General features: G+C 51.8%; 1 protein-coding gene across 12 annotated transcripts in view; it reads left to right on the top strand.

Annotated features, from left to right (window-relative positions):
* The first annotated feature begins 1,977 nt into the window (after positions 1-1,977).
* The window catches only part of DVL3 (dishevelled segment polarity protein 3), a 33,374-nt gene continuing 16,839 nt past the window's right edge, over positions 1,978-18,512 (top strand). For 10 of the 12 annotated variants that reach the window (XM_064385466.1, XM_064385467.1, XM_064385462.1 and 7 more), the window contains exon 1: positions 1,978-2,318. In XM_064385466.1, the coding sequence (XP_064241536.1) occupies positions 2,152-2,318 (167 nt within the window). In that variant the 5' untranslated portion in view covers positions 1,978-2,151. The remainder of the gene's footprint in view (positions 2,319-18,512) is intronic. The other 2 variants (XM_064385457.1, XM_064385459.1) reach the window with 2 other exon arrangements.

Here is an 18,512-nt window from a genome sequence, read left to right as displayed (position 1 = left end):
TCTTAACTCCCATTCAGTGAGTCATACAGCACAAGGCCTCTGTGAGCAGTGAAACTGATCTATCATTGAGTCTATTCAGTCACTTGGCCTGTTTTAAAAGAAAAGGCAGCTGTAGCAATGAGATTTCATCTACTACCACCCTGAGCTGCATGTGCTCCCCTGGGAGCTCAGCACTACCAAAAATTGCCCTTTTGGTAACAAAGGTGTCTGATGTGTACAATACAGGCTCCAAGGTGCATCCATGGCTGTGCTGTGGGTGGGTGAGACAGTGGGCCTGCCAGGGACACACTGGGATTCTTCCACACGTGCCTGCTTTTGGGGCAGGGAGGTGTTGCAAAATGACATTAAGATTAGCTCTGTCAGGGTTGACACAGGAAGAAGCAACTTAAACTAAACTTTTCCATTCCTGACCTGGATTCTTCATTCCAGGTACACCAGCTTTTACCACAGAGCTCCGAGCATAAGGAAATCACAATCTTCCAAGGGCTGATGTGGAAACATGGGAGAGTCTCAGACCTCTTACAACTTACCTGAGGACTTCCCTGGAATTTTTATTCTTTTTTCAGTTTAATGTCAGGTTCTTCCCCCAGTCTAGCAGTGCTGCCCAGGTTACTAGCAATGCCTGCAGGACTCTTTAATGCATTAGAAGGCTTATTTAGCTCAGCCTGCCTGAGGAACTTGGCTCTGTTCCCTGTAGGATCTCTGGCTCCTTTTCCTACAGCAGGAGAGCCTAGTCTGAGGGCTGGTCTAGTCTCGTGCCCTGTGCAGGCCCATGGTGTGGTGCTTCCTCTGCATTTGTTCCTTCTAATCCAGGATGGTGCAAGGCGGTTCTTGCCCTTCCTGTTGGTGGGTGTTCCCAAAACTCCATCCACCCCAGCTTTGCTCTCAGCCACAGCTCTGGGAAACTGCTGATGGAGATGGTTCCTTGGTGCCTGCTGGGTGCTGGCAAGGTGTGCACAGGGGAAACCAGGCAGCCTGAGATTGCTGTGGAACAGAGGCAAGTCCCAGGGGCTGGGGTCACAGTGCTGATGGCTACAGGTAAGAATGTGCTGGGAGATAGAGGATGGGAAGAAACCACACAGCCAAAAAGGGTGCCTGGTTGAAGAAGCCATGGTATATGGAACAGAGGATTCTCATGAAGAGCAGAGGAAAGAGTCTGCTTGGTGAGGAAAAGGTCTGAGCACTGGGGTTAGTTGTTGGATGGTGACAAGGGCTTCAGAGGGAAGCCTTAGCTGGAGAGGAGCTGGGGTGGGTGGTAGTCCCTGTGTGTGGTGGCCATCTGAGACAGTATGGGGAGCTCAGAGGGGTCTGTGCATGGGAGGACAGGGTGGAGATGGATATGCCTCATGCCAAGCTGTGCTCATGGAGCACATGGCTGGATGAGGAGCATGGAGAAGGCTGGGAAGTGTGATAAAGGACTAGGGCTGCAGGGATAGAAGGGGAGGCCTGGGGTGTGGACAGAAGTGGAAGTTGTGGGACACAGGAATGACCCTGTGTGCGAAGCAGCATCAGAGGGTGTAAAGGGGGAGTGAAAGCCGAATGGGGTGGGGAGCCTGGGAGAGGTATATTCCCAGCTGGCACTGGGCATGTGGGGGCACGCGGAGTGCCAGGCTGTGACAGGAGGATGTGGATGGAAAGTGTAAATCCCAAGGCACCCACGGGCAGTCCCAGGGGCCGGGCACCCACGCGGGGCACAGCAGCGCGGGCGGATGGCTGTGTGGGGTCCGTTCCAAATGAGGGTCAGCTCCAGCGAGGGGGGTCTCCTATCGAGCCGGGCTCTGCCTCGGGGGCGGGCTGCGGGCCAGCATCGTGGCGGGATCGGGGCCCAAACTCCCGGGCTGCCCGCCGAGCGCGGTCCCGGCCCGTGGCGGCTCCCGGGGTCGCTCCCGCGCCGCGGCCCCACGGGGCGCCGGTTCCGGTTCCGGCGGGGCCGGGACGGCGGGCGGGGCGGGGCCGGCCGGGGCCGAGCCTGCGCCGTGCAGCCGGGCGGCGCTGGGACCCGGAGAACAAGGGGCGCGGGGGGACCGGGCGTGCGGAGGCCGCAGCCGGGCCGAGGCGCGGGCGGGGGCCGGGCCGGGACTGGGGGTCCGCGCCGGGGCGGAGGAGGCGGCGGAGGCAGAGGCGGGGGCCTGGCGGCCGGGCAGGGGCGCCATGGCGGCGGCCGAGACGAAGATCATTTACCACCTGGACGAGCAGGAGACGCCGTACCTGGTGAAGCTGCCGATCCCGGCCGAGCGCGTCACCCTCGGCGACTTCAAGGGGCTCCTCAACCGCCCCAACTACAAGTTCTACTTCAAGTCCATGGATGACGACTTCGGGTGAGCGCGGGCCCGGGCCCGGTCCCCCGGGGCCACGCGTGGAGCCCGGGCCCCGTGGGCCTGCCCGGGGAGCAGCGGGGGCGGCTGGGGAGCTCCCCTGACGGGGCCGGGCCGGGGCTGGCTGCCCCCTGGGCCCCGGGAGCGCCCCCGGGGCGGCGGGGCCGGGACCCCCGGCATGGGGAGGTGCCCCTCGTGCCCGGCGCGGGGAGCGCGACCCCCATCCATCCTGCATCGCCATCGCCTTTCCTTGGCGAGCATGGGGATGGTGACCCCGTGGGCTCTGTCTGGGCGGACACGCCCTCCGTGCGCCCCACCTCACCTGTGGGAGGCTGGTGGTGACACCCCCCGCGCACATTCTCTGGGGCTCGTTGTCCCTGGGTGCTGCCCCTGGGGACAGCCGCACATCCTCGGATCCCGCAGCAGCTCCGGGGCAGCTGCGCCGTGCTAACTCCTCCTTGAGGGGGCTGGTGATGCCCTGCTTTAGGTGCCAGAGGCATCTTGGAGGAGACCTTCATCCCCATCATAGGGTCACATCCTCCCCGCACTCAGGATGTTTGGCCAACACCTTGCCTGAGGGGGTATCTCCCATGCAGCCCACACTGGGTTGTCTGTACCAGGTTGTATCCTACTCAGGAGTGTCATTTCCCACCCAAAAGGGCCTGGGCATCTCCCGCTGTGCCTGCCTGGGGAAAGTGCCCTTTGCTCCCTCCTCCAAAAGGGTGTGGAGGTAGTGCCATGGAATGGATTTGGGGACATTTTTTTTCTCCTGCCATCCATTTTGGGGAGGGACATCCATTTTGTCAGCTTTGTCCTCCGCATCTCATTTTTGGGAAGAATGTGTAGAGAAGACCAACTTTCTCCTCCCCTACCTCCATGGAGAAGGAGTGAGAGCTCTCCATGTGCTGCCCACCTCTGAGCAAGGGGTGTTTGCAAGACTCACTGCACCCATGTATGTGTCTCATCCTCAAAGATGTCCCATGCTCAATCTCTGGTATGGAAGAGAGGTGCAGCCCTGCCTCATATCCCAGCTCCTGCAGGGCAGATATCTTTCAGCACTGTTGTTTCCATCATTCTTTTGTGATGCCCTTTGGTTCCTCCCATCACAGCTGACTCTTTGGAGGTGAGGAGGTGTGTTCTGTCCCTTGTTTGGATGTTGAACTCACTGATCTCCTGGTCAGCCCCTGCTGTCCCCTACCTGTGTAAAGTTGGTTACTGTTCTGGGGAGCAAGTACCATGTGAAGCCAGCTCCCTGTAAGACCCTTTGTCCTCACTCTGTTTTGTCCAGATTTCCTACATCTGACTTTCCTTTAGCCTTTTTGAGGACCTCTTTTGCCATCCTGGGACCCTCTTGGTTTCTACAACATGTGACCCTTTACCATTCCTAGGACTTTGGTGTTTGAAGGAGTTGTGTGATCCTTCCTCCTCTGAAGATTTAGTGTTTACAGTAGGTCCTGTGTATGGAGCTGGGATTGCTAAGTGTTTCAGTTTTATAGTCTTCCCAGTGTCTCCTCTCAGCACCAAATACCTCTCTAGGCTGTGATTTTGGCTTGTACCCCATGTTGAACAGGGCTGGGCCTGTTTGGGGCTTGGATGAGATCTCTGTGGCTGCCTCAGCAGGGGGTGCTCTCCCCTCCTCAGCCAAATTATCCCCGTGCCCAGGTTCCCGTTAGTTTGGGAGGTGCCAGCTTTCAGATGAGGCTTGAAATTTGGAGTCGCTCCTTTGACCGCAGTCTGGGACGCTTTGCCTCCCTGAATTCCTCCTGACCCAGTGGAGAGCTTTAATTCTCAGAAGCTTCCCCCTTCTCTCCTGGCAAATAGAAGTTTCCAGCCCTCATTTTCCATAAATTTCCTCAGCAATATCAGTTGTCTGTGGATCGTTTCCTGTCCCTCAGCTGTTGAGTAGCGTTGGGTGCTATGAAACAGCTGCCTCTCCCTGTCTCGGAGGGGACCATGTTCATTGGTGGGAGAAGTGAATTCTCCATGCATGCTGTTTGTAAACAAATGCTTTGGGATCCTTTGAAATGTTGTTCTTGAAGTGAATTCAAACTTGTCTTGAATGAAACATTGCCATGTGGGTGGGAGAGTGCACAACTATAAACAAAGTTTAGTAATAAATAGCAGCGTCTTGCATTGGGAAGAGGGGTCTGGTGGCTGTGAGGTTTTGTGCTGTGCCTTTTCATCTTCTGTCTCTTTAAGGTTCTACATGAGGAGCTAGATGATATATTAACAAAACTCAACAATAAAGCAGCAAAGGGAGTTATAGTGGGTGATAGCAAGATCAGTTGTATCAGAAATGCATGGGATGGGATTTTTATTGTGATCAGTTCAGCTAATTTGTTTGGGAAGCATAAACTGCTCTGGAAGGGCAGGTGCAGCTGAGAGGGGGTTGGGGGCTGTGTGTGGACAGCCCATTCCTTGGAAAAGTCCTGGGCAATGAGTTGTGCAGTTGGAGCAGCGTGTGCAAGGCCTGGGTTGTGAGAGACAGAGCAAGCCTCTCTCACCATGGATGCTTCACCAGGAAAGCAGTCTCTGCTGCTTTCCAGAGAGCTCAAGAATGTGCTGGTGGTTGGCTGGAACATGGTGGGAACAGCCAGAGCAGTCCAGCTGCAGCCTTGTCTCTGAGAAGCCCTGAAGCCCCAGGCAGCACACGAAATTTCTTGATCCCTGGTAACTGATGTCCATGAGAAAGCGAGCCATTGGCCTGCAGGGAGAATCAGACAGAAGGGCAGGAGGCACCTTGGCTGCTTGGCTGCAAATGCATGGGCAATTAGTGAAAACTAGACTGGAGGTTAACAATGGTGGCATTCAGAAGCTGTGTGACAGGGAAAAGCATTTCTCTCACACATGTATTCCTCTCAGCTCCTTCCCTGGGGGGATTCCCTCAGGGTGCCTTCTGTCTGGCTTGTGCTGGGCTGCTGTCTCTCAGCTGGGCAGTGTCCAGCAGTAGGACCCAGGTTAAAGCCCCCTCAGTGAGAGAAGAAATAGATGGCCTTAGGGCAGCTGATCAATGAGGAGGAGGCCTGCAGGTCTCATGGTTCTGCTTTGGACCTTCTGCTTGATCCCTGGGGCATAAACAAAACTTTTCCTCTCATCTTACTAGGAATGGAGACATCTCACCTTCCAGAGCCAGCTGGAGCAGAATCTCCAATGTTTCCTCTCACCTCTGTAGCCCAGTCTGACTCTTTCTTGCTCTTCCTCCTTTTTTCCAGGCTGTGGATCTCCAGTCTGTTATTCCCTTCAGCTAACCCCATCCCCAAGGCAGTATTACAGCCTCAGTCTTGGTGTGTGGGATTTTTCATTCTTTTGTTTATCTTGCTAATATTTGTTTGCTCTGAGAATCAGAGTAGTGATGGAGCAGCTTCAGTGTTTACATCTCCTTGGAAATGTGAACTGAGGTTCCCCTGGGTGGCTGTGGAGTTGTCTGGCTATGGCAGGAGTTAGTGCTCAGCTTCAAATAATTAAGACCCAAGAGTGGTGTCACTTCTGGGTGGCAAGGAGGAGATATGAAAAGAATTCCTGCACCTGGTCCTGGGGAGAGGAGTTGTGAGCAGCAGGAAGGCTGCAGGGTTTTGCTCCTGATGCAGTGGGCTGCAGCTGTACGTAACAGGGTGCAGGTATTTGTGCCTTTGTTGGCTTTGTGTGCTGCTAATCCCAGAAGTGGAGGCACATGAAGGTCAGCTGATGGATGGTGTGAGTGTGGCAGTGCACAGATGTGGTAGACTCTTCTTGGACCTGAGATGCTTTGTGTGGATGTGTCTCACCATGAAGTGTGGAGCTACCCTTGGCTGCTAACATTGCACTCATTAGAGAGAGAAGGTTTCTTCCTCCACCTTAAATATTTTCATTGAGTGTTTTGCAGGTAAGAGCTGCGTGCTGATCAGCAGGAGAGGACCTTAGATCAGTGCAGTGCTGTGACTGCTTTTGACATCCATATTCTCCAGCAGACCTCCCCCAGGTTTTTCATGGGATTTTGAGCAGACTTTTTTTTTTTTTCCTTAATCCATAAAATGGAATTTCCAGCTGTGCCTTGTCTTGTCCACTTGACGCTGGGAACTTCCTGGGGAAACAATTGTGTGTCTCTTAGCATGACACAGCTCTCTGTTCCGTAGAGGTGCTGCAAGAACACGACTGTAAATTCTCCTGGGCACCTCTGCATTTGAGAAGGGAACAACCATGGTGATGGTCTGTAGTTTGTAGTTTGCTGGGACATAGACTTCAGTCATGTGTGAAGTGTCTCTGACCCAAGTGCATCAGGAGAAATGTACCTGGGCAGCGTGGACTTCTCACCAGCCAGGTGTTGTTCCTGTTTGCCTCAGCTGAACTACAGATTGTCTTTTCATTCTTCTGCAAGGGGACCACTCCTCCCTCCCCATCCTACTGGTTCTGCATTGCTGGGAGAACACCAGTGATCTGAGGTACAGTGGTGGGATGGTGCTGCTCCTCCTGCCCCTGCTGGTTTCCCCCTCTTGCAGGTCTCCATTCCAATTTGAGTTTCGTAGCTGTGGTGAGTGATTCCTTGGTCTCAGCTGTGAAGTGAAAATTGGTATCCAGCTAATCACTGGCCCAGTGTCTTATCCAGACCTGCTTAATTATCACCTGCTCTCCAAAGCTGGGTACGAGGCAGTGATTAGGACAGTGCTCTGGAGGCAGAACAAAGCGGGCGCTGCGGGAATTCCCAGTGAAGGGGTCAGATGCCATTGGTATTTGGCAGCCTCATCTCTGCACATGTGCATGAGGAAACGCGTTGATGCTCTCTGAAAGGCTGAGTGATTTATTTTTATTGCAGGGTCTTTTTGAAATTGATACCAGCGGTGACTGTCCTTCTGGCTGGAAATGCTGGGAGCTGGGGAAGGGATCCTAAACTTAATAAGCAGTGTCAGTTTCTAAGCAGTGGTGAGCCCTGGCATGGTGCCCCTGCCTTTCCTGCCAGCTCTTTGTAGCATGTGTTGGGGGAGTTGTTTTATTTTGATTTTGGGAACTTCTTAAAATTTATTTTTAATTGGAAACTTTTGCTGTCTCCAGAAGACCTTTGCCTGTCCCATGCCCCTGATGGAGACTGCTTCCATGTCAGCATGAATTTCATGCTGGGAGATGTTGGCAAGAAGTTTGTGAGTGAAAGGGCCTGCAAAACTCCCTTGCATGCTCACATCCTTTGTGGTGGTCTAAGTGACAGCATTGGCCCTACTGGAAGGTGGCCATCACTTTTTTCCAGTTTCTAGTCAGTCCCTGTCTGTTCCATGTTGAGAGGAGCCCTTTACACATGAAAGGCCACAGCACCCCATCTGTTGTGCTCTAGAGGATGTGTTTCCATGCCTGCTGTGAGGTGAGCTGCCCTGGTTAGCAGGAGCCCACCAGCAGTTCCTGCAGACATTTTGCATGTAGGTTACTGCAGCCTGTGCCTGTCTCCTGAGCTCCTGAGGATTTGGCAGAGAGCTGCTAACCACTGTCTGCATTTGTGGTGGGGAGTTCCTGTAATGCTGCCCGTGCTTGGGGTGGCCCATGGACACTGGAGCTGCTGCTGGAGGCTGTTTCCAAGTGTTGTGGTGGTGGTGGGGGCTACAGCAGTGCCAGGGTTGAGGTGAAGATGGAGATGGTTAGTTGACAGTATTCCCTGCTTCCCTGGATTGTGTTGTCTGTGCCTGGCCCTGTGTCCTGCTGTTCAGACCCAGCTATTACTGACTCTGTAGGTGTCCAGCATTCTCAGTTGTGGTTGGAGCTGTGCTCTGAAGGCCACATTGGATGGCAGTCACAGCAGGGTTTCTTTGCCCAGGGGTGGTGTTTGGAAAGCCAAGTTAGCCAAATCAGGCTGCAGACCAATTTCCCTAAGGCCTTGTGTGTCCTATGCAAACAATGAAGCTTTACAACAGCTATTGAAGTAGTTTGCAGCCAGAACTGGTCAAAAATTTTTTGACTGAATGTATTTTCTCCCAAAATATGGTGTCATGTTGAAGCCAGCATTTTTCTTGGAGAGGCATTGTTTTCAGTTATGTGTTTGATGGGAATGTTTCTTAATTTTAAGCCTCTTTTGTCATTTCTGAAAAAAAAGAAAGAAAGGTCAAGAAACCTTTACTCAGCCATGTGAATGCAGCTGTTTTGGTGCAGTTCAGTGTTCTGAAATCATCTGAAGGACTCTGGTCCTCCAAATTCCACTACAGAGCAAAAACCTACCTTGATGTCTCAGAAATGGCTGCAATATAAATTGGTGTGCCCCAGCTGTGGTACAGCTGTGCTCCAGGATGGTTCAGTCTTGGAGGTCAAGGCAGAATGCCATTAAAAAAGGCTCATAAACCACTATAATTTGGGTCACAACCTGAGCATTTTTTGTTGCTCTGATATTATAGTTGTGGCCCCACCGCTCAGTTTTCTGGTTCCTGCTGAGATACATATTTTTTCTAAAGTGAGCTCTAGAATTTCGTCTACAGCTTTGCCATTCCCAAATCCCAGACATTGGCTCACCCACGAGGTGGGTACTGGCTCTTCTGGGTGGTAGTGTAAGCAGTGATGTTCCTTCCTCCATGGCTGCAGTGAGAGCAGGATGTTGCTGAGGAGGCTGTGCTTCATAATGGACTCTGAGAAGGAAGGTGCTGGTGTGCACGGGTGCAGGTGGATGGACCATGAGCCCAAGGGCATTGTGCTTGGAGGACTGAGCTTTCAGTAAGTCCCTCTTCTTCATCGTGCTCCTGGCCTCTTTCTCCTGTGACTTCTTCACCTGTCTCCTAGCAGATGTGAATTCTTCAAGGTGGAGGCTGCCATCCATTGCTATGCACGTAGGGATGCTCAGGAAAGAAGGGTCTGTGAGTATAAGCAAAGAAAATCTGGTTTCCCTGCAGCTTTTCTGCTGCACACATGGTTTTGGCTTCAATCCTCTGTCAGGGTGGGCATCAGGCCCTTCATCTAGACTTGAAAGCTATATATGCAGAGGTGTAGGGAGCATAGTTGAAATTCCTGAAGTCCTTTTTGAGCTCAGTGTACTTAAAGGGGTGGGAAGCCTCTTCCACGTCTGCATGGCAGTTGCTGAAGTGTTCTGAGCTGAGGGTACCTGCTGTAATGAATTGCTACTCCTCCACCCTTGACTGCATCCAAATAGATAGAACAATGTTGTGGTTTGAGATATTTGATCTGTGAAAAAGCCCATGAAGAGGAGCTGGGCTTGCAGATCACGGCACACCACAGTCTGCAGGAAATTGCCTTCATGTTGCACCAGCTTTGCATCGTGTTGCACATCTGATGAAGCAGCAGTCAGGGCTGTGTGTTTTTGGTGTTTCCTATTGATTTCCTCCTCTCTCCATCCCTTGTTTGTTATTCAGAGGCTGCCCTTCTGACCTGTGCTGGATGGATTGTTGTTTTCCAGGAGGGGGATGTGGCACCACGTGGCTGTGTTACTGTTTGTCCCGCTGGTGCTGGCTTGTTAGGCAGCAGCTGGCAAGTTAAGTAAAACTTAATCCCACTGGTGGCTGCTGTTGGAAATTTTTGGACCAAATCCTTTTGTAAAGGCTTTTTGGAAGGCGTTTCAATAAGGTACAAATAGGGGAATTAGTCTAATCTCTGTGACTTTGTCTGCTTTGTCCGTGTGCTTATCTGTGTAATGCCATGGTGGCCTTAGGAGAGAGTGTGAGCTTTTGGGCGGTGGTCTCTGAGGACTGCCTTAGCTTGCAGAGCTGAAGCATTAGTGTTTCTCTGAGCCCCAAAGCTCTTGGTTTCACTTGTTTCCATTGCTATGTTGTTACTACTGTAGCACTAATATTAAACCCATCCAGGAATGGGCTGGAACTCTCGGGAGGCTTTGGCAGGCAGAGATGCCTGGCCTGACCTTCCTGTGCTGTGTAATTCTGTATCACAGGGGAGGGTTGGGGCTGTTGTGGCTGTTGTATCAGTTATTTGTTAAAGGGGACGTAGGAGAGGCATTATTTTTCCACTCACAGCTAACTATGGAAAACAGCAGAAGCAGCATTTGGGTACCCTACTCCACAATCCTTTGTGGTGATTATCCCCTCACTAGGGTATTTGTCCTTGTGTCTTGTTGGCTAACATTTGTTAGGATGTAGAGCTGGAGGAAAAGAAGGTGCAGTGTGAGCAGTGGCTGAGTTGCTGCAGTGGGAATCTGTCCTTCTGGTCCTGGCTGAAGACAGAAGCTGAAGGGGGAAAGGCTTCCTCGCATGACTTGGAGAAAAGCTCTGTTTCTGGGAGAGCTGTCACTGGCTGTTGTGTGGGAAGGTCCTTCCTCTGCTGGTTTTTGACCTGCCCCTAGGGTTTGGAGAGGAATGTATTTGCTACGTGGCCCCTCTGATCGCTGGCAGCTGTATCTGTGATAGGCTGGGAGTTCTGGGTCTGGGTAACAGAGTTTGTGGGCTTTTCCTTGTTTGCTGGTGGCTACAGGCTGGTTCTAGGGACACTGAGAGTCTGCCAGAGGGGTCTGTGTTTCAGGAGCTCTGGCTCTGCATGGATGATTATAGCAGGGGAGCTGGTGTTAGTGCAGTAACCTGCCACTGCCTGGCTTCAACTCTTCTCCTCAGCATTACTCTGACTACGTACTCATGGTGGTTTTGTGTCTCATGACCTGTGAGCAAATAGGCTGTCCCCTGTGCACTGCATTATGCTGTGCTGCTGTTGTTGACAGCTAGAGCAGTGTCAGCAGCAGGTGACAACCTTGACTTGGTAGCCTGATGCCATCAGGGCAGGGAGAAAGTTGCTGCAGTGCTGATGGCTGTTGCCTGGTTGGCCCCAGGGAGTAGCAGCCTCTCAAACTGAAGCTTTTTTCAGAAGCTGTGATGGGTATGCAAACTCCATGCTTGTGTTTGCATACAGCTAACCAGCTGTCCCAGTTCATTCAGCCCTGCCTAGCTCAACCAGTATGTTAGTACCATTCACACAGAGACTTGCCTGTGGGCCCAGATGGGGCTATGCCATACTGGAAATCCATACAGGGCCTCAATACATGAAGTCTTGCTCTTGTACTGTGTTCATTTGAGTTTTCTTGCTGTTTTTTGTGACTCTGAGAAGGGTGGATTTATTGCAAACCTGCCTTATACCTAGAGCTGGTAAATGCACCTTTAGGTCTCGAAGGGGGTCCTGTGAGGTGGATTTTTCTTCTAGATTAAAAATGTGTTGTTTCAGCTGGGGCCAAAAAGTTAGACTTGGGAAAACTCTTTAAGACTATTCCTTGTCTAGTCATCCTGTCAGGAGACTTTGAGGATGTCAACATCTGCATCAGTTTATGGGTAAGCTCTGGGTTTCCTTGGGGCAGCTCCAAACTAACACAACGTGTGTAACACCTCTGCCAGTGTGCATGATGTTGGAGCTGGGTCTGACTTAGCTGTGCCATGTAGAAGGGTTTGTAGATGTGAGCTGGGGACTGTGTCTGGCCGAGTTGACTGTAGGGTCTAGGTGTGCTCCTGATTGATCAACATGTGGTGTTGGTACTAAATGTTTGTGGTCACTCTGCATGTAACTTACAGGAGAGAAGCTTCAAGGGAACTTGATGTCAGTACTGCAGATAATTAGGAAGCTCAAAATCAGGGTGGTCTTGTAACGTGACTTACCAGCAGATCCACACACACAGGAGATGGCCCTATTGTATTAATAACATATGATAAGTATTTCTGGACTGCCTTTGGGAATAGCTAATGTGTAGCATGACCAGTTCAACACAGTTACCGAGCTCATGAGATATTTACAGACTTGTAGACAGGTTGTGCGTCCTTTCCCTGCACTCTTCTGTCCTTCAAGGACCTAGGAGTTGGCAGATGGCCTTGAGAACCCTCCAAAAGACAAACATTTCATGTCCTGGTGATTTCTGGAGGTCAATGGCCATTACCCAACCTTTGGTGCAGCTGCCAGAGACAGCTGGTGGAAGGTTTTGCATGGTGCGTGACAGGGTCGGGTCCAGGAGCTCACAGTGTCAAAGAAAAGCAGCAGTTGGACCTGGTGCTACAGTGATCCAAAACACTGTCCTCTTCTAAACTGAGGGGAAGCTTGCCCTCTTGTTGAAAAGGAAGATGATTCCTGGTGTAGAGGTGAGTCCTGGTAGGACCTGAACTGAATTCTGTACATGGTAACTGTGAGGACTTTATATTTACAGTAATGTATTGGGTCCTGGATGGCTTTCATCTGCTTTCTGGACCTCTAGTTGAGAAAGTTGTGTGCCAGCACATGATTAGTTTGGTTGGGACTGGAGCACCTTTCTTGTCTCTTTCTTCCAGCAGTTGAACAGTTATTTTCATGCTGGCTGGAGGGCAAGCCTGGCTGGCCTGGTAAAGGATGCTTGGTATTTTACTTGTTGTGTTGTTGCTGTATGTCTTGAATGGAGTTTGGTGAATAAGACTGGTGTTAGTGAAATTGATGAAGTATATTAAAGGCTACTAAAATGTGCTCTATTCACTGCTTTTTTTTTATACAGGGAATTTTTTGCACCATCCACTTTTGACACCATCAAAAACAGATGAGGAAGAAAAACAATTAAGTGTCCCTGACCTAGTAATGGTCAGAAAAGTTTCTTATGAGTGTTCAGACCCCTCATGCTCTCTTCTGCCTCCTGCATTTTAGGACCAGAGGGACGTAGTATCAGTGTTTGCCCATTTTTCAGAGTACTGCCATATCTTGCAATCTGGGACAGAGTTCTGTCTTTGCCACCATGCAGCTGTTGTGACACTGAAAGGCTCTTCTTTGCGTGAGTCCTTTTCATTGTCTTTGGCACATGTTTTGTGGTGAAAGTTTGTTGTGAGCTTTATTAACAGCCTGTTGGTTTTATGGGGGTTCTCTGTATGTCTTACAGACCCAGTCAGCAGAGCTGTTGCTGATGGCAGCCCAGCTGGATGTGCAGAGTAGGTGCAGCCATCTACAGCCTGCCATGCTTCAAAACCTCTTTCCATCGGGTAGGAGGTTGAGTCGGTTTCCTGGGGAGAGTCTTGCAAATTTGTTTATGCAAGGAGAGAGTAATGTGAGCTGGTCAGTGTCTTGAGGACAGGACACATGTGGAGGCTGCTTTGTCGTCTTGTGGAGATCTGTCATTAAATTAAATTAATTATTAACATGATGGGGGGAAATGAACCTTGCTCCTCTTCCCCACAGACATCTGCCTTGGTCTGTGTGGTCCCAGATCTGCTCTGGAGGTATCTGGCTGGCAGAAGAGTGCTCCTAGAGCATAGGGCTGGTGCTGGGCAGGGCTGCTGTGCTGGCAGCCCATGACGAGGAGGTGCCAGTGAGCAGTCTGCTCTGTGCTTCCCCAGGTGTGGAAGTCCGAGCTTTCAGACTTTGTTTCCCACCCTCCCCCTCTTCCCAATTTCCCCCTGTTCTCCTCTCCTTGGTCTCCCGCTGAGTTGATGCTTTTCCAGGAATGAGCTGTACTGCTGGCCCAGCACATTCCACAGCAGCAGCGCTTTCTTGGCAGGAGCCTCGCTTGCTGTTAGAAAAAGCAGCACTGACTTGGTGTCCCTCAGCTGAGGGCCAGAAAAGGAAGGCCTGGTCTTGCATTCCCCATGGTGCATGCAGAGCCTTCACAGGCATCACGGCCTTCTCCCTTGGTTGTGGTGTATGTGCAAACCTCACGCTGTCCCCCCAGCAGCCCTTGGGGCTCTTTACAGCTCCTTACAGTTGTCTTAACCAGTGTGAAGTCCCTGACATTGCAGGGAAGGCTGTTGCTTTCTAGTCAGCCTAGAAAGGGGGGAGTGACTTCTCACTCATGGGGAGTTGCAAGGAGCTCCCTGTGGAGCCCAAACACCTCATTCACAAGCTTCTTGATAAGCTGGTGTTGTCCTTTGCGTTTTGTAACCAGCAGTAGCCAGATAAACCCTTTGTCCACCTCTGCACTATTTTCACCAGCAGGAGCTGGTGTTTTGCAGCTCTGCCTTCCTGCTGTCTGTGTCCAGATGGAGCTGAGTGTCACAGCAGACCCAGCCTCCCTGCTCCGGTGCGCTTGCTGTCTCACATTAGTGTGAACCACAGCAACCACATCAGGATTTTACCCTGTCTCATACACATCTCTGGCTGGGGCCTCTTTGGGCCTGTTTCCTCTCCCACTCAGAATACAAGCCCAGCTTTTGGCCACTGTTACTATGTCTGTGGAATTGTCTCCATTCCCTGAAGGTCATTTCTGCAGATGTTTAACCTCAAATCTTTTATTCTCACAGCGAGTCCCTCCACTTGTCTTGTATCTTTGTGCTGTGTTGTATCTTTATGCAAGCTTTTAGTTACTGAGGAGCTGAAATTGAGGTAGCAGCGTGAAGAACCTGACTTGGCTTCTGCTGGAAGTTCCCGTTTGTCCTGATTTCCAATTCAAAGAGACTGAAAGTGTCACTGAACCTTCGGGGCCCTGCAGAATGCTTTCTTTGATGATGTCTGTAAATGTCCTTCCGGAGGTTGGAAGCATCGCTTGGGCAGGGCGGGATTAATTAGCGAGGAGGTGGCTCCTGCAGTCCCCGTGCAGCTTCCTGCTGCCGGTGGAGGACAGGCCTGTCGGGCTTGTTTGCAGAGCAGGGCTGCAGCCAGATGGTCACTCTGAGATCAAGGTGGGAGGGGCTGCCAGGGCCCTGCTCTCACCGTGAAATCTGTCTGTAGCTTTGCTTTGATAAGTGCTGCTCCTGGGCAGGCCTCTGAGCCTGGGTGGCTCCTTCCTAAATGCCATTCCTTCTCCAGTCTTTGGATTAGGTGAACAGGAGGTCTGATCTCTGTCATCTGCCACCCAGTGATACCTGTCGGGCTGAGCACAGGTCCAGCTGGAGCCAAGCATCGCCCAGACTTAGGGGCTCTGCTTGTCCTGGTGTTTGTCCAGTGGAATGATTGCAAACATGTTGATGAGGGCTTCTCAGGGAAAACAGTTGGCATCTTGGATGTCTGTTCAGCCCTTGCCTGACTGACCGTGGGGGGAAAGCACAGAAGGCTGAGAAAGAACCTCATGGTGCCTGAGGAGGCTGTGGGGCAGCAGTAGTGACCATGGTAGAGGGAGGCTCTTGGCCCCTAGCGGGGGGACTGGGACTAAATTATCTGTAAGGTCCTTTCCAGCTCAAACCATTCTCTGAAAATGAAAGAGCCTATTCTTGAGGGGTGCAGGTAGTAGCTTGAAATGGAATGACCTTTGAGGAGTCCTTGTGATGCTCCCTGGACTTGTTAGGAGGGCAGGGGTGGCCATTCCTGCACAAGTGCAGAGGTGTCCTATTGTTTTGGTAGTAGGACAGCTGCTAACAGATGATTTATGCTTCTTGATTCTTGAAAAGCACACCAGGTAAAGACAGTGCTGCAAAGGAGTTCATGTTCACATGGGGTGCAGGGACAGAGAGGACAGTAGGTCTGAGAATGAAACCATCTACAGATCTGCATTTCCCCTTTTACCTTGTGCTGCAGCATAGAGGAGCAGCGTGGAACACCCTGTCTGGGGGCTTGGAAGGGGAATTAAATGGGAGAGTGACAGTCTGTTTATGGTCAGAGAGCCCTTCTCACCCCAGTGTAATGCAATTTGTACTCCTCTTCTTTGCACAGGAGGTGAAAATACAGTGAGAGAGACCCAAAGAGTGTGTTGGCTTACAGAGACAGACAGCTCAAATCCTCTAATCCTGTTTGATTCATCCTGTTTGCCTGCAAAGCCCGAGGTCTCACCGATACTTGTGTGATCACTGCCATGTGTATTCTTTGGTTGGGTCTGTAGATCTTGGGTGAATTGTATCCCCTTGGGAAATACACACATCATATCTGGGCTTAATCTAACAGGCACATATTTCCCAATTGAAATCCCAACACTCAGAGAATTGCCCTGTCCAGTTTTCTAATCTGGTGAAATGGCTGCAGAGCTCATCCCTGTAGCTTCAGCATTATCTTACAGGAGAGATGAGGATTTTGCTCTAGAGCCAGGAGCTGCTCATATTTGGATAGTAAAACATGAAGGTGGTTCCTTTTGCTATGCAGAATTATTAATCTATACAATCAATTGGAAGCAAGACATCCCTGCCCTAAGGGAAGTGTAGTAGATGTCTTGAAAATGAGATCACATTTCTAGTGTGTAAATCCCTGAAGCTTGTGCTGTTGGTAGAAGTGTTTCCTGATGTTTTTTTTGTTTGGTTGGGGTTATTTTTTTCCTTCCTTTGTGAGCTGTAGGAGATGGGGACTGTTAAGGTTACAGGAATGACCAACCTAATTGTGCACTTCTGGAATGTTGTAAGAGAAGATTGTTTATAATTTAATTTCTGGGCTTTGCACTGTTGGAAAGAACGTTGCTGCTCTGTAAATGTTTTTCCTCTTAACAATTGAGGATCTTTCATCTGCTCTACTAACTTTGCATCTTTTCAGTGTGAAATTGTCATTGCTCAGTTGTCTTCTCGGTCTTTGCACATCCCCTGTTTTTCATCCTGGCCATCAGGCTGTCCAACATGCTTGAGAGGTCCCCAACCCTACCTGCCTTCTTGGTACTGACCCCTCTGATGCCAGATCCAGCTTTTGTGTTTGCCACATGTCTGTGATTTCTTCTCTCTGAGTATCCTCCCCGCGGCAAGCCCTTAGATAGACAAGTTGGGGGACAGGACTGCCAGAAACAAGCAGTACTTGCTGCTGAGCTCCAAGCCTGCCTCCAAAGCTGAGGTTCAAATCCTGTGGAAGCCTTTGTCTGTGTCTCTTGGATTTCTTCTTTCGCTGGGCTTGTATTACTCCGTCAGAGTTCCTCGCAGGGACCTCGCTGTGGCTAGCGGATGCTGCTCAGGAGAGACCAGAGCTGGCTGAAGCTAGAAACTCGCTTGTATCCACAGCCTCAGCCAGGCTGGAGGCCACCGAGGGGAAACGAGGAGCTGGAGCAGAGCAGCTGCGCTGTGCTGGCGGTGTGTGCGCAGCCGGGGTCTGACACGGCGCAGCCGTCTCCGCAGCTTGGGGTTTATGGCCTCCTTTCTCTCCTGTGCGCACTCTCTTGTTCCCCACCTTCCCTTCATTCCTAGGACATGACTCTGTGATATAAAATACCCTCTAATTTCCTGAGCCAGGCTGGAACTCCCTGGAGAAGGCAGCGTCTGCCTGCTTGTCCCTCACCCGCCTCTGCATCCATGTTCCAGGCTGCCAGCTGCTCCTGCCGGCAAGGCAGTGGGAGGGAAACCGGGAGCATGGCACCTTCCCAGGCCGTGGAGAGAGGGTCTGCTGGCTCCAAAGGAGGAGCTGGTGGGAGGGTAGGGATGGAGCCAGGGTTGGAGCTGGGTTTCCTTTGCTTCCTCCCTGCTGCCGGGGTTGACCCTTCCCCTCCCCCAGCTGCATGGGAGCAGATGTGCTGCTTGTGTCAGCCCTGGCAGCCCCCTCCGCACACCCCAGCCGGGCTCCTGCACAGCCGGAGCCTCGTCCCCTCCTCCTCCTCCTCCCCCTGGCTTGGCCCCGTGTCACTGGGGATGGCGGTGGAATCATCCGCCCACTCGGCCTGCCTCCCCTGTAACCCTCCCTCCTTCCTCCCTCCCGCAGGTCTCTTTGTTGGAAAATTCAAGGCAGATGAGTGCCGGGGAGCGCTGGGCCTGCGTGCCAGGCCCTGAGCTGCAGCTTGGCCTCGGCATGTCTGCTGGCCCCAGGATGGGAAGGGGGCCGGTGAGTGCCCGGCCACAGGGCAATTCTCTGGGCAGGGAAGCAGCACCGAGGGTCCTGGACAAGGCTTGGGTTGCTTCCACATGAAAGGGTTTTTTCCTGGCCACCATTCTTAGCCGTGTTCTACCCAGCCCCCAGCAGGATATTGGAACATTGAGAACCTGACAGTAAACTCAAAGCAGTCCCTCTGAAATCAGTCTTAGGCAGATGTTTTCCCTGGGCTCTGGGAGAATGAAAGGCTTGGTGAGAACCAGAGAGCCTGAACTCTTTCTGGATCGGCTCTTTCAGAAATCCCAGGCTCAGACCCCATCAGGTGGGGGCTGTTCCCAGCACATTCAGAGGATGGCTTTCCCTGCCAGCACATCCACAGGACAGTTTCATCTCATGGCCGCCTCCCCATTCAAGCGCGGAGCAGAAACGTGGCACTGCTCACAGCTCCCCCAGAGGCTGCTCGCTCGGTGGCTTCTGACGTGTGAACCTGCGGTCGTGTCCGTGCGAGAAGTGTGACTGGAAGAGTGGTGAGAGGTGGGAGGAGGAAGGCTGCAGCTAGGCTGAGGCTGGAAAGGAATGGAGGAGGAAGGCTGCAGTTCAGGCTGAGGCTGGAAAGGAATGCAGGGCACGAATAGCTGGGATGGTGTGAGGAGTGACATATGTGAGCAG

Source organism: Passer domesticus, chromosome 11, assembly GCF_036417665.1.
Source record: "Passer domesticus isolate bPasDom1 chromosome 11, bPasDom1.hap1, whole genome shotgun sequence".
Classification (NCBI taxonomy): domain Eukaryota; kingdom Metazoa; phylum Chordata; class Aves; order Passeriformes; family Passeridae; genus Passer; species Passer domesticus.
Note: the sequence above shows the minus strand (reverse complement) of the source record. Positions and strands in the feature narration are given on the sequence as shown.